Source organism: Anolis carolinensis, chromosome 5 (genome assembly GCF_035594765.1).
Source record: "Anolis carolinensis isolate JA03-04 chromosome 5, rAnoCar3.1.pri, whole genome shotgun sequence".
Lineage (NCBI taxonomy): Eukaryota > Metazoa > Chordata > Lepidosauria > Squamata > Dactyloidae > Anolis > Anolis carolinensis.
This window is the reverse complement of record NC_085845.1, coordinates 135,556,457-135,580,740: the sequence shown is the minus strand read 5'-3', so window position 1 is coordinate 135,580,740 and position 24,284 is coordinate 135,556,457. Positions and strand designations below refer to the sequence as shown.

The following is a 24,284-nucleotide window of genomic DNA, read 5'->3' as shown; positions in this document are numbered from 1 at the left end:
AAAGCGCTGAGCTGCTGAACTTGCAGACCGAAAGGTCCCAGGTTCAAATCCGGGGAGCGGAGTGAACGCCTACTGTTAGCACCAGCTTCTGCCAACCTAGCAGTTCGAAAACATGCCAATGTGAGTAGATCAATAGGTACCGCTCCGGCGGGAAGGTAACGGCGTTCCATGCAGTCATGCCGGCCAGATGACCTTGGAGGTGTCTATGGACAATGCTGGCTCTTTGGCTTAGAAATGGAGATGAGCACCAACCCCCAGAGTCAGACATGACTGGACTTAACGTCAGGGGAAACCTTTACCTTACCTATATTTATCTTTACTACAAAGTGTCAAACCATAATTTGCCTACAATTGTAACATCGGAGGCATCATTATTTTTGTATGTTGGTGGCATCAAAGACATAACACTTCCTCTTATTTACCTGTTAGGTGCAATCTCATATCTGTATCCTTACTGGTATTATCATCCCAATTTGGGGACTCTATTTAACTGCGGTCCTCATGGCTGCAAGATGTGGCTACTTTTTTGGATTCCCATGCTTCCTCTCTACCTCAACCATTTTTTCTTTTTTCCTAGCCAAGTGAAGAGATCTGGAGAAATGGGGACCTTGTACATTTTTAAGCATTGGCGTTTTAATTGCTAATAATACAGTTCAACAAAATGTTAAACACATTCCTGTGATAAATCAAAAAGATAAGGGAAAGTGTGCTAAAGAAGCTTGCTGCAGACCCAAATGAAACTAAATGTACCAGGTAGAAATATTACCTCCCCCTGTCCAGCAGACCAGAGACAAAACCTCCTAGTGCCTTTCACACTATATAGTAGTAATTCTGATTTAATTGCCATGGTTACATCCTATGGAATTTTAGTATCTGCAATTTAAGGAAGGGTATAGTGTGCTGCCCCTATCCACATGATCTGGATCGCTGAATTCAACTAATTGTGGATTAAAAAATGTACAACACAATAACACCACAAGTCGAATTGTTTGTAATGTATTTACAAAGCTTGACAGTCTAGAGAGAACAGCAGCTGTCTGGAGATCCTGTCTGTTGTTCACTTCTGCTTTGCAAAGATAGGGCAGCCCACAGAATATGTACCTTGACACCATCTCTACTGCTGTTCTACACCATTGTGATGATGTTGTGGTCCATATAGCTACCAAAGAACAGGGAGCGTTAGCATTATGGCTTATCTTTCTTTACTTGAAAAACAATTTGTGACAATTGCTGTTTTGAGGTCCCTAGGATCATGTTTTTGCCTGGTTTAGTGAAATTGTAAGCAATTTTCTGCACATATTCTGAGAATTTTCTTTTTCACATTTTAGGAATTTTTGCCATGAAAAACATTGTTTTAAAAAAAGATACACCGTTTTTTGCACAAAATCCACAAAATGAAATCTACAATATCTCAATTGTCTTTTTGCTCTTGTATATTCGAATTTTTGAAGAGGTTTCTGGATATGTAGATGATTGTCATTTCTTTCTCTACATACCCAGTCAGCAATATCTTATTCTATTCCAGCCAGCATACATTGGGAATACAATTAAATATGTAGGCCTGCAGTTTTCTGTCTTACCGGGTTGACCTTCAGTATGTTTCAGCAAACTTTATTCAAACAATAATATGCACAAATGAAATGAAAGTCCAAATCTGGTAAGCCCTGCATAACTAAATAAGAACTTTGCAAATTATCTGGATACCATGTGAAAGCATTTTTCAAAAAAACAATCTGGGATGAGTTTTTTTCTTTCACGAGCTTCTACCACTCCTAGAATTTCCATTTGATGGCCAATTTATGCTTTTAAAAATATGTGACAAATGACTGGTGAACCAGGCAAATCTACTTTCCTGCTTTCCTGCTGTGTTGCTATTCAGTCATGGCCAGTAAGGGATTCTCATGGCAGACTGTAGTGCATAGGTACACATAGCTATAGTAGAATTGATAAAGTAGAACTCCATTGTCTCCCAACTCAATATTCCGTTCTTTACTTCATACAAACCAACAACAAAGTCTGTTTCTCCAGTGCTTCCTTGCCACTTTCCCAATGGCAGCATTACTCAAAAATGTCATAGGATCATTGGACATAAAAAGACTGTATAAAAAGGAGCTTCTTTATCAGAGGTTTTGTTAACTGAGGTATGTCTCTATATTAAAATGCAAAAATTGTAGTTAATATAAATGGAAGACTTTCAAATTTTCCCATTGGTTGTAGGAATATTTTTATTTACTTGTTTATTTTATCCCACCTTTTCCCCTAATATAGGGACCCAAGGTGACTAACAGTGAACATAGCTCAATACAATACAGATTAAAAACAAAGCATAATGAAATCTAAAATGTGAAGATGAAAACACAATTAAAATAACAGTTAAATACTAGACAACTTTCCCTCAAATCCTACTCATATCATCCCAAAGCATCCTGATCTTCATCACTCCCCAAATGTCTGGTGACAGAGAAATGTTTTCACTTGCCCATGAAAGCCAAGCAGGGGTGGTGCCATCCTGGCCTCTCTAGGGAGGGAATTCCAGGATTTGAAAAGGCCCTCCCATGTTCCCACAAAACATACTTAACAGGACAACCTCATTGTGGATATCTCCCAGTTTCATAAGCCATGGGGGCTCCAACACTATCCCCTGAGACCCCTCTGTCTAGCTCAGGAAGGGAGATTGTTGGGCAATGGCATGAGTGGTGCACCAACAGAATTCCTCATATGTTCCATCTACCCACCTCTCATGTTCCAGAGCTCTGCCCAGTAATACAGTCAGAGTTTAACCAAAACAACACCCTGATTGTGCCTAAAACATCTTTACTGATATACAATAACTTAAATATATGGTCTCTGAGATGTCCAACTACAAATATAAACATAGCATCTGGCTGATATTGTAAAACAAAGTCCCAAGTTCAAGAGCTCAATAAACCTTTCCAAAATAGCATTCAGTAGACCAGGTAAATTCCAGATGTTTTGGATTGCAACACCCACAGTTCCTAACAGCTGGTAAACTGCTTGGGATTTCTGGGCGTTGAAGTCCAAAACACCCAGAGGATTGGGAAGTTGGGAAGCAAGGAGGCCCCTTCTGATTTGAACTGGATTATATGAGTCTACACTGCCAGATAAACTGGGATAAGAAGATAATTTGGGATCCAATCCTGGGATATGGGGCAGTGTAGATCCAGCCTCAGGCCATCCTCATAGGCTTCCTCTGTAATGGAACAAGATGGATTGTGGACAAACATCCATTGCTTTTTTTAAAAAATCACTCCGTTATGTGCTGGACCCCATATGTGCACATGCAAATATCTGAATGTACACACAAGCACATTTCATATCTCCCCCCTCCAATTCTTAATGCAAGCTCTGTTTAATAAACTGTGAAATAGTTTCAGAGAATTCTAATTGCTCTCAGCTTGTGCTTCCTTCAAACCAGTTGTATCCATTTGACAGCCCAATCGGTTGATCAGCTGTTTCAAGCTTTTCAAAGAGGATGTGCACTGTAGCAGTTTCCACGGGGGGGGGGGGGGGGGAGGAAATCAATTGATTTGCATTACTGCAGGTTTATACATTAATGCGAATATGTACATTTTCCGGACAATATCGATGTGTTTTCCTCTGTTAATGTGAATGAGTGTGAGTTTAGCCAGTCCCCTTTTTAACCAGGTAACTTCCGCATTTTAGGTGCTGTGTAGAAGGACTCCCAGTTCAAAACAGGTAATTGGGATTTTATATAGCAGTGTAGAAGGGGCCAAAATGTACTGCTAGCAGATAACCTGTACAAATAAGCTATTGTAAAGCTCTTAAACATAAGCAGGATTACCAGGCCAGACATCTCAGTGTCAGTTGGAAAATTGTGCAGAAAGACCAACACACCAACTAAATATGATTTGATTGCAGTCTATTCTTCTGTGATTACTCAAAAGGATAAGATTATTGTTGGCTCTTCTACTGAAGCTGAATATTTCTCAGTATTAGAAGCCTGTAAAATGCGAAGAGGGCTACACATGTTGTTATTGGACTTTGGGATATTGGAGCCAACATTGATTAAGCCAATACCAAAACAATGTCATGAAAGACTAATGAAGATGTTCAGTCTTGTGAACCTGTGTAGCTATGGTTGAAGCAAAGGATTATTGGAACTCAACTACATCCTAAACAAGCTTGTGGTCCTCATAAAGAACTTAGATAGGCAGAGGAGCCATTTAGCAGAGAATAACCCTTCACCCAATGGCCTCTTTGTTTGTCTGTCACTCTGTTCTCTACTCCTATTGCCTTTCTTGCTAGACTGATACTTCTCAGGGACATACCTCTTTTTCTGAGCACATGGAAAGCTTCAAGTAAGCTTCTGCAATTTTACTTTTGTGACCTGAATCAAACTAAGCTCATTCCTGTCCACACATACATGTCCACACAGAAGTAAGGACTATTCCACAACATTTATAGTATTTTGATACTAATTTACAGTACTATGATTGTGGGTAATGATCTCTGGCAGAAGTACCCCTTGAGATTACAGGATTCCATATGATAAAAGTGCTAGTTTCAGCGGCATGTGCCGGATCTTCTATAGTTTATGACGGGTCCCATCAAACGATGTTGAACTACTTCCAGTGGGGCTCTGTCATAAACCTATAGCACATGCAGCCGCTGCAGCAACACGGGAAGCTTCCTGCATTGCCTTTGAGACAGTGGGGGGAAGCTGGGCAGCCAACGCTCCCCTGCATGGGATGTGGTGACCATTAATTTGGGCAATGTGGGGCATAGGGCGACGGGTTTCCCCACTACCCGCCAGGCACTGCCAGATTCACTGCACAGCAATTCTGGCAGCCCATATGAAGAAGTCCTTAGTCTCATTGTGTTCAGACTGGTTACTTCCAAATAAGTAGTTCAGAACTGAAGTCTCAATGTAGAGCAGAGGTCCTCAAACTTTTTAAACAGAGGATCAGTTGAGAGGCAGTTTGGGGCTGGACTATATCTTATCTGTAGTGCAAAACAACATGAAAGAACAATAAAATATTAAAAACGAAGAACAATTTTAACCAACACAAACCTACCAGTATTTCAATGGGAAGTGTAAGCATGCTTTTGGCTGATGAGATAGTCAAGTTAATTAGGAATGCTGTTTTTGTGTGCCTTCAAGGTCAACCCTAAGTCTAAAGTTTAGGGCTGCGTAAATTACCTCGGAAGGCCGCATCCAGCCTGTGGACATAAGTTTGTGGATCCCTGGTCTAGAGCCAGCTTTTAATCATTTCTAGGGCTGCAATTTTTAATTAGTTCATTTTGTCAGTTTTTGTTATCATTGTCTTTTTGGTCAATGTTCCTTCTTCTTTTTGTTTCCTTTGAGGATGCTACTCTAACAGCACTGCTAAAAGAGACCATACTATGTACCATCTGTGGATCAAATGGCTACCACTATGGCTTTTACTGATGGTCGCTGATGAGAGTACAGCTATGTCGACAAAAGCTCCGTTGTTTCCCAATAAAGCTTTCGTAGTGGTGTGGAATGCACCTACCGAACAATGCCGGCTACGCTACAAAGTGGATTTAGATCTAAACATTTTTGATGTTCTGTCAAATCCTAATGACACTTTGAATGGACCTACTGTGACAATATTTTATCCCAGTCAGTTGGGATACTATCCCCATTTTGCGAATCATAGAGATTCCATCGAGGGAGGTATACCTCAGAACCAGAGTATCATCAAGCACCTAAACAAAGCCAAGTTAGACATTAATCGTTTCATTAAAATAAAGACATTCCAAGGGCTTGGAGTCATTGACTGGGAAGACTGGAGACCTCAATGGGACAGGAATTGGGGGAAGAAAAACATTTACAGAGACACATCTCTTGAACTTGTTAAAAAGAGTCATCCTGAGTGGTCAAAGAATTCAATTCAGAAAATAGCTAAGGAAGAATTTGAAAATGCTGGCAAGAATTTTATGACCAGCACCCTTACCCTTGCAGAAGATATGAGACCAAATGGGTTATGGGGTTACTATCTGTACCCAGACTGCTATAATTATGATTATAAGACTAAGAACAAGACATACACAGGCAAATGCCCAGATCTGGAATATTCCCGTAATGATCTTCTGCTTTGGCTTTGGAAAGAAAGTACTGCCCTTTTTCCTTCAATATATCTGGAAAATATGTTGAAATCAAGCACAAATGCTTTGAAATTTGTACACTATCGGGTTAAGGAGGCAATGCGCATTGCTTCCATAGCTAGGAAAGACTACGCTTTGCCTGTTTTTATTTACGCTAGGCCATTTTATGCCTATACCTTTGAGCCTTTGTCAGAGGTAAGAAAATAGTATTGCAATACATTGGAATAACATTGTCTTTTGGGATCACTTGTTCTTGACTGTTTGCATATGTATCTCACCATGTGAATAAGCTAAACAATAATACTGTACAAGAGTTCACATGGGAAATCTCAGAGTGATTCCTAACAGAAATAAGTGCTCTACTAGGAAGAAAAATGTTAATATTTATGTATATTACTCAGAATAGCAGATGTACAATTGAAATCAAGAAAGAGGTAGTGAGGACCTTATGATATTTTGATGATACTCAACTTTAATTTTGTAGAGATGCTGGGTTTGCAAATAAATAGTATCTGAATGGTCACACTTGTTCTACCTCTCAAGTAAGTAAACTACACTTTGAATTGGTGGGATTCATAAAGCTGAGTCTTTAGGGCTAAGTGAATATACCTCACCTACCACATACCTTTTAATACAATTATCCACAATCTAGAGCAAGCATGGGAAAACGTCAGCCCTCCAGGTGTTTTGGACTTCAACTTCCACAATTCCTAACAGCCAGTAAGCTGGCCGGGATTTCTGGGAGTTTAAGTCCAAAACACTTGAAGGGCCAAAGTTTTCCCATGCCTGGTCTAGAGGCCATAGCATTGGACCTCAGGGAATTGTGCACTCCAAAATGATTTTTAAGACTAAAAATATTTTACTCATAGTGCATTCTTTGTTCTCTAGGCCCAGGATAGGGTATGTTCCAAAGAAGGAAGTGATCAGATATTATGCCTGATGGTGACTGTTCTCTCAACCTAAAACAGCATGAGGGGAACCAATGTAAAAAGATTCCACTGCTTATAAAGGACATGGGAACTATTTTGAGGGTTTTTTTTAATGTGAAGGCAATGAAGTACACTGAGGTTACAAAATGGGTTGAGTCTACTTAGAGACCATGGTCCACACTTCCTCCACCTCTAATTTAATGAATATTTGATTTAGTGGATTACTCTTCATAGTTTATAGCAGCTATACTTCTATTATTGGTGTGATACAGGTTTTGTAATAATGAATGCACTTAAGAGTCTCCATGTAGTCAGTTAGTCCAATCATCTGGTGTTTCCAGTTGTGGGGAGTCTGTCATGTGAACAGGTCCCTTTGCATAAATGTCAGTCATGGCAAGCAAGAAAACTCTGAAGCATGTATGCTTTGATAATCTGGAGTACATGGCAGCATAGAAGTGGCCTGAGAGCACTTCCAGATATATCTAAAACCCATGCCGAAATGGGTTAAAGTAACCTGCTTTAGTGCAGATTCTAGTCCCAATCCTTTAAAGCCAAACCCTGGACTTTCCCTTGGGAGTGGCTACATCCTATCTTGATTGAAATTGGGATAGCATGAGCCACCCCCAAGCCCTGAAGAAGTGGGATGGCTGTGGGGACTGACTCTCAGGACTGTGGAAACAGTACCAGTAGTTAGTCACCACAGGCCCAATACCTCATTAGACCAGGATTAGACCCAAATCTTTAATTAAGATCTGGATCTAATAAGGTATTTAATGTGAAGTAAACCAGGGAAACATGGTTTACTCCACATTAATTTGTTTTTACCAGAGGCATTGTTTGGATTCCTCCAGTAAAAGCAACACATGTCTCACTTTTAAAGACTGTCTTGTAGGGCCTGTGTCATGGGGAAAGAGTTGAGGGACGCATGGGCAGCCTAAATGACAAAGTGTTCAAGTCTCATCCAGGTTTGTCAAGTGATCTCAGTAATTTTCCAGTGGACTGCTAAACTTTTATTTCGTGTTTATTTGTAGGACCAGTAATAGCAGTGGGTGTTTACTAGGAATGTAATTTATCATTACTTTTCCTGTCAAATGAAGCAATCAGTAATTTCAGAATTTTTCCCCACTAGGAAAAAACTTTTTTAAAAACATGGAAACTATTAAAAATTCAGAACCTTTTACAAAATGTTTGTATGTAGTTTGCTGTTTTATGTGCATAAAAAGATGTTTTCTGTTTAAGACAAAATAACACTTTCCAGAAAAATGTGGAACATCAAACATATGCAACAAAAGACAATATAATATAAATGTGTATATATTTCATGGAATGTTCCAATTACACTTTTTGTGTAGAAAAACCATTTGTTTGTTTTTCTACAGAAAACCTCATATTTTGCATAGAATAAGTCTCAAATTACAAAATTCTTTTCAATCCAGAATTTGTTCTGTCAAGAGTCATTGATTCTTGAAACACATGTTTTTCGATTAATTATATGATTTTTGGAATATTCTTTTCATCCCCAAAGTTAACACTACAACAAGGGAGAGGGCCTTCTCGGTGGTGGCCCCCCGGCTTTGGAATGCCCTCCCCAGGGAGATTAGGCTGGCCCCCACCCTGTCCTCCTTCCGGAGGGAATTGAAGACTTGGATGTTTAGACAAGCCTTTGAGAATGTCTAACCCAGTGGTCTGCAATTATGATACACCACAGCACTTTTATCCCATTCCCTTGTTCCTTAGCTACAACTTGCACTATCCCTTTCCTTTCTTCTTGTTTACAGTTGGCCATGTTTTTATGACAGATGATACTATAGGTTATTAGGTGCTGTTCTGAGTTCAAATTGTTGTTTTATATACTCGGGTTTTATTTTATATTGCACTGTCTGTTTATTTTATGCGTTGTTTCAGGCACCTTGTGCCATATGTAAGCTGTCCGGAGTCCCTTCGGGGTGATGGAGTCAGGATACAAAAATAAAGTAGTTGTTATTATTATTATTATTATTATTATTATTATTATTATTATTATTATTATTAATATTATTATTATTATTATTATCATTTAGAACTAAACCACATACTATGTGAGGAGATTGAACTACATAGATTTGTCTATTTGCCCATTTGAAAAATAGATAAGTCACATACTTCTTGGCAGGCTAAATCTTGGACTAATAAATGCCATTGAAAATTCAAAAGCTTTACTAATATGTCAGTTGCATTTGCTGCCTCTGATGAAACCAGTATTGCAGGTGTTTTTGATAGGCATTTTTTTATTTACAAAGACTTTATCAAATCAACAAAAGCAAATAAAATATGAAAGATAAGAGAAATAGGTAAACAAATAATGATTCTGTCTGTCAAGTTTTGTTCTGTAGTTCAGAACTAATTAACATATCCACAAATAAAACAGAATTTGTTATACATTATTTAATGAAAAAGAAGAAAAAATATGCTGTTAAATTCTGTACAGAATTGACTGAAAGCCAGGACTGGATTTCCTGATTTGTATCTCTGTACTCTCATAATGCATATGCGAACATCTATTTATGCATACACAGGAAGACATGAAAATATGGAATTTGAGTGATTCCACATGCTGTCAGTTAAATCCACCTAGGCATTTGTGGTGGATTTCTTGTATGTGATATATGTGGGTGTGTATGTCTGTGTGTGTGTGTGTGTGTGTGTGTGTGTGTGTGTATAAATCAGAAGTGGCAAGAAACGTTATTACCATTGTCTGAACACATTCATGTTATTGTCAGCTCTGGCAAATTGGATGTTCAAAGCTTACTGTGTTTTGGAGGAGTGTTTCAAAAGCATTTCTACAGATGAAAACAAGAGCATGTCTAGTCAAGATGGCAAAATTTACTAATGAGGAAGAACCGACATGTTAGACAAGACTGCAATGGGTTGCTTTTGCAAGTTTCTACCTCTCTGTGGAGCCAACTGAGTAGAAACTACTTTGACTCTTTGAACCGGGTTTGCAGTAACTGAAGTGACAAGCGATAGAGAGATGACTGTGTACAGCACGGGCTACAGTGCCTCCGCTTTGGTTCTTGATTCACTGTATGATGCTCTATAATATCATGTCCATTCATGCCTTACTTTTCAGATTGATTTGGTGCACACTATTGGTGAGAGTGCAGCCATGGGAGCAGCAGGAGTAATCCTTTGGGGAAGCATGCAGTATGCCAGTACTCATGTAAGTGACTTTCTTAAAACACTCCTGCCAGTTAAATTTGACAAGAATTCCTGGGAGCCATCTCCCCACTACAATAATCTACAATAATGGTGATGATGATGATGATGATGATGATGATGATGATGGTCATCATTAACATTAAGTTTGAAGTTGTTTCAAATATGATTGATTAAGTACATTTCAATGATAACTTTTTATTTGATGTACAGTAGAGTCTCACTTATCCAACACTCGCTTATCCAACGTTCTGGATTATCCAATGCATTTTTGTAGTCAATGTTTTCTAGAAATCATGATATTTTGGTGCTAAATTCATAAATACAGTAATTACAACATAGTATTACTATGTATTGAACTACTTTTTCTGTCAAATTTGTTGCATAACATGATGTTTTGGTGCTTAATTTGTAAAATCATAACCTAATTTGATGTTTAATAGGCTTTTCCTTAATCTCTCATTATTCAACATATTTGCTTATCCAACGTTCTGCCAGCCCGTTTATGTTGGATAAGCGAGACTCTACTGTAGCTGTATTTGTCTAAATCTGAAAGCTAACTTGCGTTCTGTGGCCCTTTTATGTTACACAATCAAAGTGTTGTGATTCTCCTATAAGCAAAGGTTGCATTCTGTGGAATCTTTTGCTTTATACTATAATGGTGTGCATTTGAAATTTTAATCCAGTGTGTTCCAACATACTACAAGTCTAGGATTCTATAAGCTGGAACCATAGCAATTCAAGTGGAATAATAGCGGGAGCTGGGGAACCAGTAAAATTACTGTCCCTTCATCATGCATGCAGCTTCTTTCCATTTTTTCTGAGCTTACTTTGGCTATCTGTTTTGCATTAGTTCTCTTTCTTGATGTGTTCTAGAATGCGGATATATGAGTAAGTGAATAAGTAAAACAAGTTGAAGTATTTGACAATGAAAAGGACTTCCATGATTGTAATGACAGGCTGAATATTATTCTTGATCTGGGCTTAAAGCTAACTTTTAAAAAATGTGGCATAAACACTGAGAATTGGGAAGCCCTGGCACTTGAGCATTCTAGCTGGAGTTCAGCAGTTATGAAGGAGGCACAAATAGAGGGTGAAATGCTGAGAGGAAGATGCATCAAGCAAAACCTTGTTGGGCTACCTTCCACCTGGAAATCTATGTCCTCATTGTGACAGACCATGTGGATCCAGTCTCTACACTCACTAGGACCCACCACCAAGATTATGTCCTTGGAAGACAATCATGAATGATCACCTATAGTGTTCTTGATCCCTTAGACTGTTTATTTAAATACAGTGCCAGCTATTTTTGCCAGTTTAAATCACCATAATTCCCAGTTAATATAATGGGAGTAGCATCCACATAACCACCTGTGAAGTAACCAATTTGTGTCATTGTTTTTTTTTCCCAGGAGAATTGTCTTACTGTGAAAAAATACATAGATGGTCTCTTTGGACATTACATCGTTAATGTGACCACTGCAACCAAGATCTGTAGCAAAATCCTCTGTAAGAGGAATGGAAGATGCATTCGTAAAGACAGTGAATCATTTGACTATTTGCACTTGCATCCTAGAAGTTTTAAGATTAGGTATTCTGAAACAATGAAAAAAGTCTATGTGGTAGGAAGAATGAAGAGGATAGACAAGGAGGCCATGAAAGAAAAATTTATGTGCCAATGTTACCAAAACTGGACTGGGAAACATTGTAAAATGCCTAGCTTCAAAATGAGAGTATGAAATTTATTGACAATAAATATAATGAAAATTCAGTCTGTTATTCAGTATGCCATCGCTACAGTTTTCCAAGACATGGAACACCTGCCAGATTTTAACCAAAAGCAGGTACAAACATATTAACTACTCAAAAGCACAATAACACATTAAAATGGTCTTGCATTAAAAGCAGCACAGTGTAGTGAATAGATAATGCAGTGGTGTCCTTAGGATTGATGTGACTTGGACCCAATCCTGCTGTCCTCACTGTCCATAAACTACAAGATTGCTTCTATAATTTCAGGCAAATTCTGCAGCATCTCCAACATTTCTTGTTGTGGGACTAAACCAGACTACTTTGGTTAACCCTGCAATGCCTACCATTATTAAGCCTATATTAATAAAACCCAACAGAGGTACAGACAACTTCTCTAAACTGCAGCAAATAACAGAGAATGTTAAATTAGCTGAAGAATAAAACAAACAAAAAAAGTACCCAGGATTCTGTTGGAGGCAGCAATGAGTGTTAAAATACCTATTTCCCAGTTATCATGATTTGGTAATGACTGTCACACAATTTCAGATGTTTTAAAAATGTTCCACATGACCTGTTTTCCAGGGCAGCTCTCAATAAAAAGAGTAGAAAGCCCTAAATGTGGGAATGTGGCACTATTTGCAACTGTTCTTCAGTCTTCACTAAATCAAAATCTTCCAAAGGCCTGCTAATGGAGGTTTATTTACACGTTTCCACATACAACGCTTTAACACAATAATGCCTTATCTTGGATATTATGGAAGATAAGTCGTAGTCCACCTGCTGTAAGGAGAGGCCTTGACACTGTTCAAAATAGATGACTAGTTGGCTGATAATTTTTTCTGGAAGAATTGGTTTTCATCCCAAGTTCTTTCAAGTTGTGTCTTTAGGAAACAAATCAAATGTCATTTTTTAAATCATGAAGCCTGGTCTTGGGTAAAAAATTAGTTCATTAGATGGCAAAAGTGAGTGTGCAATTTTTGCCCGGTGCAATTCAAGTGTGGGAGCTTAACATAAGCAATTTGCATGGGCAGCCACCACCATGTTCCTTTCTTTCACAGCTACCCAGCCAGGGAGGGGGGAAAGAAGGAGAAGGGATAGTTGCAGGAGCGGCCCTAGGTTTTTTCAGTATGTACACAAACCTAGGGCTGCGCCCCACCCGAAATTGCGCCCCCCAACTTACCGGCGCAGGCGACCATTGGGTTGCTCACTGCGGAACAAGGAAGTCCTTGCTATTCTCACAAAATTTCACAATATTTCTGCGAGATCTCACAGAAATCTCGCGATATTTTGTGAGATCTCATGAAATCTCGCGAGAATAGCAAGGACTTTCTTGTTCTGTGGCAAGCGACCCAATGGTTGCCGGTGCTGCCGCTTTGAGAGCGCCCAACAAGGGCTGCGCCCGAAGCGGCGGCTTCATGGGCCTCCATTAGGAACCAGCCCTGGATAGTTGGCACAGTCCTGGGCACCCTTGGAGGGGGAGGAAGAGGAAATCAGGAGGAGCTGCTGCCATGTACGATTGGAGGGGAGAGGAGTGGGAGGCACAGAGCTCCTCAGTTTGCTTCACGGAGCCCTAAGAGCACAGCAGAGCACACTTTGAGAACTGCTGATGTAGATCATCATACAGTCATTGAGCCACCATTACAAAATATGCAGCATTGCAGTGTTGTTGATCATCAATAGCAATGGCCACTGTGACTAACTACCTGTCACAAAATCAAAGGAAGAGGAAGGGGCCTGATAGTAGAGGGAGCGAGAAGAAGAATATGGGGAAGAAGAATTTCCATTGATATTTGTTCTAATGCAAAGATTATTGGGTTTGAACTGAGCTGGTATTCATGATCAGACTTTATATTGTGATGCCAACATTTTAGATTGGATTTTTCTATGTATAATGGTCAGATCCTCTTCACAGCAAAGCTATCGTTGAAGCCAGGATTTGTTCTATTTATACAGCTCACCTGATGTCATGTATTGTTATAGCTACTCCACTATGACATAATAGTGCAGGTAATAGTCACCCACCAGTTGCACTTCTAAAAATGATTGTTTTCAGTTTGAAAATTTAGTCTTGAAATGCTATGCATTTATAAACTATGTTTTTCCTATCCTGTTGTTCAGTAAGCCCCCAAATTATATGAACTGGTCAAAACACTCCTGCTCTAACCTTTCCTCAAATAGATCTGATTTTTTTTAAAAAAAAAACCCATACAAAATAGACTCTTAGTGACACCTAGTGGCTGAAGAAAACAGCCCCATCTGTTCATTCTATCCATGATATTTTTGCCTCTGATATCAAAATTTTCTATTAAAGAAGTAATATCCAAAAGAGTTGCCGGACGTACAAGCTGAATTTTTAAAAGGCAGAGGAATGAGAGACCAAATTACCAATATTCATTGGATAATGGAGGAAGTCAGGGAGTTTCAGAAAAACATCTATTTCTGTTTTATTGACTATTCTAAAGCCTTTGACTGTGTGAATCATAATAAATTCTGGCAAGTTTTTGGTGGTATGGGAATACCAAGTCACCTTGTCTGTGTCCCGAGGAATCTGAGTAACGACCAAGTAGCAACAGTAAGAACAGATCACAGAACAATAGACTGATTCAAAATTGGGGAAGGAGTACGGCAAGGCTGTATACTCTCATCCTACCTATTCAACTCATATGCAGAACATATCATACAACGTGCAGGGCTTGATGAATCCAAGGCTGGAGTTAAAATTGCTGGAAGAGACATTAACAAACTTAGATATGCAGATGATACCACACTGATGGTTGAAAGGAGGAACTGAGGAGTCTTATAAGTCTGGACTTTAAGAGAGCTGACTTCCAAAAAATGAAGGAATTACTAAGCGGCATTCCATGGACGCCGATATTAAAAAACAAGGGAGTTAAGGATGGATGGGAGTTTTTCAAAAGTGAAATACTCAAGGCGCAAATGCAAACAGTGCCAACAAAGAAGAAAAATAAGACAAGTGCAAAGAAGCCAGAATGGATGTCCAAAGAACTTCTAACTGAGCTAAAGCTCAAAAGTGACATGCACAAGAAGTGGAAAAGGGGAGAAATCACCAAAGAAGAATTCAAACGTATAGCCAACACCTGTAGGGAAAAGGTTCGCAAGGCTAAAGCGCAAAATGAGCTCAGGCTTGCCAGGGACATAAAAAACAACAAAAAAGGCTTTTTTGCTTACGTTGGTAGAAAAAGGAAGAAAAAGGAGGCGATAGGGCCATTGCAAGGAGAAGATGGGGTGATGGCGACAGGGGACAGGGAAAAGGCAGAACTACTTAATGCCTTCTTTGCCTCGGTCTTCTCAGAAAAAGAAAGCCAGCTTCAACCTCAGCAACACGGAATGGACGAAGGATTGGGGGAAATCCAACCCCAAATAGGGAAACAAGTTGTCCAGGAACACTTGGCCTCTCTAAACGAATTCAAGTCCCCAGGGCCAGATCAGCTACACCCAAGAGTACTGAAGGAACTAGCGGAAGTTATTTCAGAACCACTGGCAATTATCTTCGAGAGTTCTTGGAGAACGGGAGAAGTCCCAGCAGATTGGAGGAGGGCGAATGTGGTCCCTATCTTCAAGAAGGGAAAAAAGAACGACCCAAACAATTACCGTCCGGTCAGCCTCACATCAATACCAGGCAAAATTCTGGAAAAGATCATTAAGGAAGTGGTCTGCGAACACTTAGAAACAAATGCGGTCATTGCTAATAGTCAACACGGATTTACCAAAAACAAGTCATGCCAGACTAATCTGATCTCTTTTTTCGATAGAGTTACGAGTTGGGTCGATACAGGGGATGCTGTGGATGTAGCGTACCTGGATTTCAGTAAGGCCTTCGACAAAGTCCCCCACGACCTTCTGGCAAACAAACTAGTAAAATATGGGCTAGACAAAACTACGGTTAGGTGGATCTGTAATTGGCTAAGCGAACGAACCCAAAGGGTGCTCACCAATGCGTCGTCTTCATCATGGAAAGAAGTGACAAGTGGAGTGCCGCAGGGCTCCGTCCTGGGCCCGGTTCTGTTCAACATCTTTATTAACGACTTAGACGAAGGGTTAGAAGGCACGATCATCAAGTTTGCAGACGACATAAAACTGGGAGGGATAGCTAACACTCCAGAAGACAGGAGCAGAATTCAAAACGATCTTGACAGACTAGAGAGATGGGCCAAAACTAACAAAATGAAGTTCAACAGGGACAAATGCAAGATACTTCACTTCGGCAGAAAAAATGGAAATCAAAGATACAGAATGGGGGACGCCTGGCTTGATAGCAGTGTGTGCGAAAAAGACCTTGGAGTCCTTGTGGACAACAAGTTAAACATGAGCCAACAATGTGATGCGGCTGCTAAAAAAGCCAATGGGATTCTGGCCTGCATCAATAGGGGAATAGCGTCTAGATCCAGGGAAGTTATGCTCCCCCTCTATTCTGCCTTGGTCAGACCACACCTGGAATACTGTGTCCAATTTTGGGCACCACAGTTGAAGGGAGATGTTGACAAGCTGGAAAGCGTCCAGAGGAGGGCGACTAAAATGATTAAGGGTCTGGAGAACAAGCCCTATGAGGAGCGGCTTAAAGAGCTGGGCATGTTTAGCCTGCAGAAGAGAAGGCTGAGAGGAGAAATGATAGCCATGTACAAATATGTGAAGGGAAGTCATAGGGAAGAGGGAGCAAGCTTGTTTTCTGCTGCCCTGCAGACTAGGACACGGAACAATGGCTTCAAACTACAGGAAAGGAGATTCCACCTGAACATCAGGAAGAACTTCCTCACTGTGAGAGCTGTTCGACAGTGGAACTCTCTCCCCGGGGCTGTGGTGGAGGCTCCTTCCTTGGAGGCTTTTAAGCAGAGGCTGGATGGCCATCTGTCGGGGGTGCTTTGAATGCAATTTCCTGCTTCTTAGCAGGGGGTTGGACTAGATGGCCCATGTGGTCTCTTCCAACTCTACTATTCTATGATTCTATGATTCTATGATTCTATGAACCACGGTGAAAGAAGAAAGTGCAAAATCTGGATATATATCCAGCCACAATTATAACTGTGACTCTATCATCTCATGTCAGCATAGCCAATGGTGATAATTTTTTTTGAAGATTTTGATGTTGTAGCAGTCTAACACATCTGGAGAGCATCAGACTAAGGATGGCTGTTAGTTTCTTCACAAATTTCAGGTAGTCTTTACCAGCTTTTCTTAAGCTATCAGGAACTGAGCCAGGCTCTTCTGCTTACGTACATGACATATGCTTGGCCACTGACCTATGACCCTGAGTTTTGTTTCAGGAAAATTTGAATTTGAATTGTGTGATCTACATAAATTATGCTAGTGAATATACAGCTAATGCTTTTCTTGGCTTATTGTATTTTGTTCTAGTTTTTCATAGATAAGGAGAACAATTTACACTAGATGCTAAATCTGCTCAACAGTTGTCCACCAGCCTTCTTGAGAATCCAGCTTGATTTACAGTTGTCATTTAGCATTCATTTCTTCAGGCTAAGAAACTTTATAATATTATGAACTTCTACCTTAACTTCCGTTGTTTCCCTTCCCCTCTCCACCATTCCCATTTTCTTACATGTCTTATCCCTTTTAGATTGTAACTTTGAGAGACTGTTTCATCTCATTTTGATTGATATTCAAACTGCTCTGGGAGCACTTCCAACTTTAGAGCAAAGCATGAATGCTATAAATAAAGAAGACAACTTCAGACTACTAGAGATCCAAATTGAATTCTTCCGTGGCTTCTGATATTTTTGCAGACACTGAATGTCCAGAGCTTATTGTCACAGAAGAACTAGTGGTTCTGTCACAACTACCACCACAACATGGAAATATATCTTTGATTATCAAAGAATCATATCTTGAGCTTAACCAATCACAACCAACTTTTCCACTTATGATCTTTTTTGGCTAGAGAAATTTGTATGTGACTCCAGGTATATAAAATAGGCATGAAACAAAGCATCTACTGATAACAAATCAGCATTTGTAAGGCTGAAGCATTTTCTGCAGAGTTCACTATAAACACTGCACAGGAGATTCATGTAAATGTCTAACATAGTCCTGAGGTGATGTTCAGAAAGCTTTTACTCTTACCAAATTTTTCGGGACCCCAACATTGATCTAAGGGGACCCCATTTGGGGAGGGACCCACAGTTTAAAAAGCAGTGCTCCAGATAATCATTCTATTGGGACAGTTCTGTTAAGCATCACTTGTACCTTGTCCACATGTCAAGCCTGTTGGTGTATTATTTCTTAATATTTTTGGTATTTGTTTATATTTGTTATTGCAACTCAAAAACTAATAAAAAGATGTCTGAGCTCCTCAGAATTTTGAATTCCCTCTCCAAATGAAATTATGTGTCTGTTGAACATATGTGAATAATTATGACGTGTGTTGAATAAATTTTGACTTTTTGAAAGTGAAGATATCAAACAATGGCAGTTAATACAAGGATCAATTTTATATAGCACCATGGCCATTTTGTTATATTTCATTAAAATAGATATAGAAACTTTTAAAATATGAAATTAGAGGTCAGTACTAATCTATATGTAACTTTTTATAATGTCAGGGGTGACTTGAGAAACTGCATGTAATAATATAATAATATATTTATTGCCCGTCTGTCCTTGCAGCTTGAAATAGAATACAACATCATTAAAACAAAGAGATAAAACACTTTTAAAATACATATAACAAAATATAGAGTTAAAATGTGGGTTATAAGTCACTGAAAAAATGCAGATTAAAACCCACAAGTTAAAATTGACTGGGCAGGTCTTCAGTTGCATCTTACATTCTGACAGCTGATTTAGCTGTCAAATCTCTTCTGGAAAGTCATACCCACAGTTCTGGGACAACCGATGGGTGACGGTCACCAGTCAGGTTCTGGATGGTTGTGTTAGATCCCAGCCAGCCAGGGCACCAAGGCCTGCAGTGTTTTGGGACCTGCACTTTGACACAGATAATGATGAGGAATTTACTGACATTACCTCCACGGAGGGGCCTTTACAGCTGCAGGTGCCTGAAGATGTTGATGTTGGAGACTTGTTAATTGGAGAAGATTCTTCTAGTCCTCCCTCGCAGATAGAACCAGATGTGGAAGAAACGCCTGGGAACGGGGTTTTTAATCATAGAGATTTTGTGACTAGAGAAAGAAGTGCAAAACAGGAAATCCGCCGGAACCAAAGACTGGCAAATAGATGGGATAATGGGTAGCATTCCCTTGGGAAAGTTTTGGAAGTTTGTACTCCCCAAATTCTGAACAGCCCAGAATCTGTTAAAAGTGTTTTGTTCAGTAGATTTCCTTGCGGTGTCAACATTGCTTCTTGGAGAGAGGTTTCTCCGTTTCTAGCTCCGGTTTCCGAGTCAAGTTTTTCCAGTTCCAGTCGGGCCGTGCTGTGCCGCGACTCTTGAGTAGACCTTGACTTTACTTCAGTTGTTATTCCTTGTTCCTGTTTCAAGTTTGCCTCAGCTTTAACAACTTTGCTGCCTTGTATGCTACGAAGAATTTCCAGTGGATAGAACTCTGTTTCCTGCCAGTCTTGTTTCCCTGTTTAACTTCATGGACTTTGATTTTTTGGGAGAGCTATCGAGTTCTCATTTGGATTATAATATCGAACCTTTTCCTTCACCCAATTGAAACCGTCATCGACTTTCTGAAAAGAACTATTCCTTACTCAGACTCTATACCTAATTTCCTTTGGATTTATAATTGTTTTAATAAAGATGTTATATTGGCTCATGTCTGGTTTTCGAGTGCTCACGCTGCCTTGGGGTTCAACAGGTTGGAGCATGTGTCCCCCAAAGGACTTAAGCATCTGGGGCAGATTGTATGGGTTACCTAGACCCAAACCATGTAGGGCTTTAATGGTCAAAATCCCATTGCTTTTCATGGGATCCAATTGTTCTGCATCAAAACCTATTGGATCTTTGAGGTAGAGATACTGTTTTAAACCACTTCTTTCCATAGGAAGGAGTCATCTTGCATTTCTGTAAATAGGGATGATAGCTCACTGCTAAGTACAATATTACAATTGGAATAAACCAGCAAAGGAAAACTGCCTATTCTCTGCTCTACAATGCTGCTATTATGCTATATCAGTCATTAATAATTAAAAAAATATTTGCTAAGGGAAACAGTTATTATGCACTTCTGTAAAGAGGGATGACTGCTCACTGCTAAGAACAGCTTACTGCTAAGGACCGCCCATTGGAAAAACCCTTTTCTCCATGGCAAGTTCTGAAAAAGAATGGAGACTGTCACAGACCCCATCACATGTTGTTTGGAGCCAAAATAACAGGTCCTTAGCTTTATTTTGGCTAAATTCACATTTTCTTCCTGTGCTTACAGATATCCCCATTTCATGATTGCTCTGTAGTTCTGTGACCGGGAGGGGGGGTGTAGAAGCAATGCCTCGAAATCATCTGATGGCAGCCATGACTCTCAGTAAATTTATGGTGGGTGCCTGTAAAATAGTAGGGAGACGGACTGTAAGTGTGATGAGATACAAGACAATCTTCTATTGCAGTGGTTCTCAACCCGATTTTGGCCTACAACTCCCAGAAATTCCAGCCAGTTTACCAGCTCGAATTTCTGTTAGAAAATCTGGGAGTTGAAGGCCAAAACATCTGGGGACCCACAGGATGAGAACCACTGATCTATTGTCTCATCAAGGAATTCTCCCCTTCCCAACCCAAAGATCAATTGGTAACCACTGTTCCCCTTGGTTACTTCCCTTTCTGAAAAATCCCCACTGGTGGAAAAGGGTCTGGCACAGATACAAAAATGAACTCACGATTTCTCCAATAAAAGACTTAAGTCTTAAGTTTTCTGCCACACACTTTGCCCCAATCATGAACAGTAAAACATGACTGTGAACCAATAAAACCATGAATCGTAATTTGTTTCAGTTTCTGAAATATTTATTCTTTTCAAAAATCTATAGAATGTCAACTTCTGTAAATGGAAGACATGTCTGCGATAATTCCCCTGGCATCCTTTCTGAGCCAACAAGAGCAATAAAACAGTCTCTGACTCCGTCCTCAGCTCGTGTCTTCACTGGAATCAATGAATCTTGAGCAATGGAATCTTGAGTACCAAGATTTCAGACATCACAATCACCCAAGGTGCTTTACCTGGATGGAAAATCTATCTGTTGTTGACATTGTTAAAATCTCCTTTAATCTTATGACTGAGGGGGTTTGTTCATTCTGATAAATTCCTATTTTGAAATGAACAACAGGATTCAAATGTGGACATCAGTTTCTTGTGTAATGAGCACTACATGCTTCAGAACATCACAGAATTCTCACTCATTTTAAAGTAGGTAAATGGCCAGGTACAAAAAATGTTGTTATGTCTCCCCTCAAGCATTTTTTTTTAAAAAAGATATCCACCAGATGGTGCCATTTCTGCAATTTAAACTACTAAAACATGAAATATGATATCTTTGTGAATTCAGTGCATCTGGAAAAGTTTGTTCTAATAGTGATAAAATAATAATATATGACAATATAATATAATAATGAATTTATTATCTATCTTTCTCTCCAACTCGAGACAGGATACAACATAATTAAAACAAGATATAACATACTATTAAAAAGACATACAAGATACATAGACTTAAAATACAGGTTAAAATCTTTTGATCAAATTCAGATTAAAATGCTTTAATTCTAGCCAAACCTTCATAAAACAATGATTTGTATTCACAATAGAATAAAATTGTATTCTGGCTCACATTTATCACAAATTCTCATTAGTTTTCCCCAATTTTTCCCCATATAAGGTAATTTTACTAAAGATGTATAATTTTTCTTGATTAAATTTTATTTTGTATTCATTGGACAATTCTACTCAGGTCTACACAAAAATGCATGCCATTGAATTTAATAGGCCTTACTCTTTGTTGAGAGAATAGAGGATTGCATTCTAAGGAACCAGGGATTTGATCTTCAGACCTAGGATCTCAGAACATTTGGAAAATTAGCCATCATATGAGGGTTGAATGAAAAGTAATGCCTCCACCTTCTTAACTCCTCAACAGACGGAAGTACTAGTATGCGGCAGGTACTGGCTTGTTCAGTAGACTCTCCTCTACAATTCCATTTGGCAGGAAGCCTTAGCATTGAACGGTTGTGTTGTTAAAGTGTGAAGTATGGAACCCTGTGCAGACGGTCAGTCAATGTGACTTAAGCAACGTGCAGTCACTGAATTCTTGACAGCAGAAGGCGTCACCCCAAAGGAGATTCATCATAGAAGGCAAGCTGTTTATGGTGATTGTGTTGATGTGAGTACTGTGCGTTGTTGGGTGACTAAGCAAAAGGTTGACAGATTGATTCAGGACGATCGTCGTATCACTCAGAGAGAAATTTCAAGCGTAATTGGCATTTCACAAGAACGTGTGGGTCACATTATTGCTTTGCTTGGCTATCAGAAGTTCTGTGCACGATGGGTACTCTGAGACGCTGGTTGCGGAAACAGAGTGTAGACTTCTTCCATGACAGCTTCAGAAAACTTGTTCATCGTTGGGAGAAATGTATCCAATTGTCTGGTGGTTATGTGGAAATGTGAATAGTGGTAGTTAAAGAGCACATTCTAAGGATTATTTCTGCGTTTGATTTATTAAAATATTCCCATCCAAACCCAAGCAACGAAGGTGGAGGCATTGTTTTTCATTCAATCCTCGTAGAACACTTTGCCAACGCAGCCAGCACGGATCCCGCCAGATCTCATCACATAATGCACAGCTACTTCTGGTGGGACACTATGATGACTGCACCAGTAAAGTGGTCTACAATGGAGGATCCTGAACATGGGAGACTACCTGCATTCAGATTAAAAATCATGCTTCCTGGCGTGTGATGGGCAAGTGGGTGATGTGGGGTGCTGGGTGAAAGAATCGCCCCGCTGCCCATGATTTGCCCTGCTGTCCTGCAGATCCCCCATTGTCCCCTGAATCAAAGACCTCCATGTGATGAGGTCCTCAGATAAGTACTTTTAAAAAGTTCAGGATAAACAGAGGCATATCTAACTGTCCTTTTTCATGTGAGTCCTGAACAAAATAACTGAAAATTACTAAAAAGTCATGAATTACAAATGGTGAGCGGAATATAATTATTTTCCTTTTGCAATGACTGAGGCCCCTTCCACACAACTGAATAAAAACCCACATTGTCTGCTTTGAACTGGAATATATGGCAGTGTGGACTCAGATAACCCAGTTCAAAGCAGATATTGTGGGATTTTCTGCCTTGATATTCTGGGTTATATGGCTGTATGGAATGGCCCTAAGACATAAATAACTTCCATAACAATTATATCATAACATGAGATAACATCACACCTTTTTAATGGTGCATGTGTGACTATCTGTGGTTAGTTTTTATAGTTATAGGGGCCATGTGCCTCACTTCCTAGTTGTGGTTTATATCACAGTCCAGCAACTTCTTGCATCCTAGTGGTTTCAAAAGTCTCTGCCTTTGAATAAGGAGACAAACTAGACTTATTTTAATTTTACTTGACCACTTTTCAGGTCTTCTAACAGAAGAAAAATGTTGTTTAAATGTCATTAAATGTCCTAGACTCTGCAAAACCAACAAGATAGGGGGAACTTCATTTGGACCGAGGAGACCTGAATTTAACCTCGCCCACTCAGTCATGCATGAATTTCATAATTTACTGTCTCTTTGGTCTATGTTTTTGAACATAAGAAAATATAACTCCAACTGTGCCACTTTAAGGCCTTTAAAGTGGAATCAGATGGCATGAGTCACACATAGCATTCTGTATGTGCTGTAAGGCATACAAGTTGAAAGAAATAGGATAGCTGTAAGTTAGTAAGAAGAATTGCCCGGCCAATATATATCTCCTCTCTCTCTCTCTCTCTTCTCTCTTCTCTTCCTTCTCTCTCTCTATCATTTTGGTTTCACTCTTACCAGTCCTACTAAATCTCCTGTATTTTTAATATGCTAGTCATAATATGGAAAACACATCTTGGATAGAATAAGAGTTATCCACAATAGCTTTATATTCAAACTGAAGAGAACATGTTCTCCAAAGCCATGTTTTTTCCCTTTGTTTTAAATTTTCAAGGGACTTTATATTATTTGTATTTCTTTGTGACTGCAAAAACATCCCTTTTGACCACATGAATGTATAAATAGACTCCTTGGTATTAGACAAAGAGAATAAATGGAGAATGACACCTTTTATAAAAATGCAATCTCAGAGTATGGATGATTAAATTGAAGCATCACATCATTTAATGATGATGACTATCATGATG

The 24,284-nt window shown here is 39.4% G+C and overlaps 2 protein-coding genes across 8 annotated transcripts in view; both read left to right on the top strand.

Moving 5' to 3' along the window:
• asb15 (ankyrin repeat and SOCS box containing 15) overlaps positions 1 to 24,284 on the top strand; it is a 388,284-nt gene that overhangs the window by 150,127 nt on the left and 213,873 nt on the right. The gene's annotated exons all lie outside the window — the stretch shown is intronic.
• On the top strand, positions 1,990 to 12,006 carry LOC100568245 (hyaluronidase-1). Of its 2 annotated transcripts, XM_062982327.1 has the most exons (5): positions 1,990 to 2,141; positions 3,685 to 3,717; positions 5,348 to 6,306; positions 10,150 to 10,239; positions 11,648 to 12,006. In XM_062982327.1, the coding sequence occupies exons 3-5, from the start codon at positions 5,386 to 5,388 to the stop codon at positions 11,972 to 11,974; spliced, it is 1,338 nt and encodes a 445-aa protein (XP_062838397.1). In that variant the 5' UTR covers positions 1,990 to 2,141; positions 3,685 to 3,717; positions 5,348 to 5,385; the 3' UTR covers positions 11,975 to 12,006. The 2 variants fall into 2 exon arrangements, with proteins under 2 accessions (XP_062838397.1, XP_008109468.1); XM_008111261.3 differs by lacking the exon at positions 3,685 to 3,717.

Bases quoted from the DNA above. Each gene is read 5' to 3' on its own strand.
- LOC100568245 (XM_008111261.3), top strand. From the start codon at position 5,386: ATGTACCATCTGTGGATCAAATGGCTACCACTATGGCTTTTACTGATG. The intron at 6,307-10,149 runs GTAAGAAAATAG...CTTACTTTTCAG, and splicing joins CCTTTGAGCCTTTGTCAGAG to ATTGATTTGGTGCACACTAT. The intron at 10,240-11,647 runs GTAAGTGACTTT...TTTTTTTCCCAG, and splicing joins TGCAGTATGCCAGTACTCAT to GAGAATTGTCTTACTGTGAA.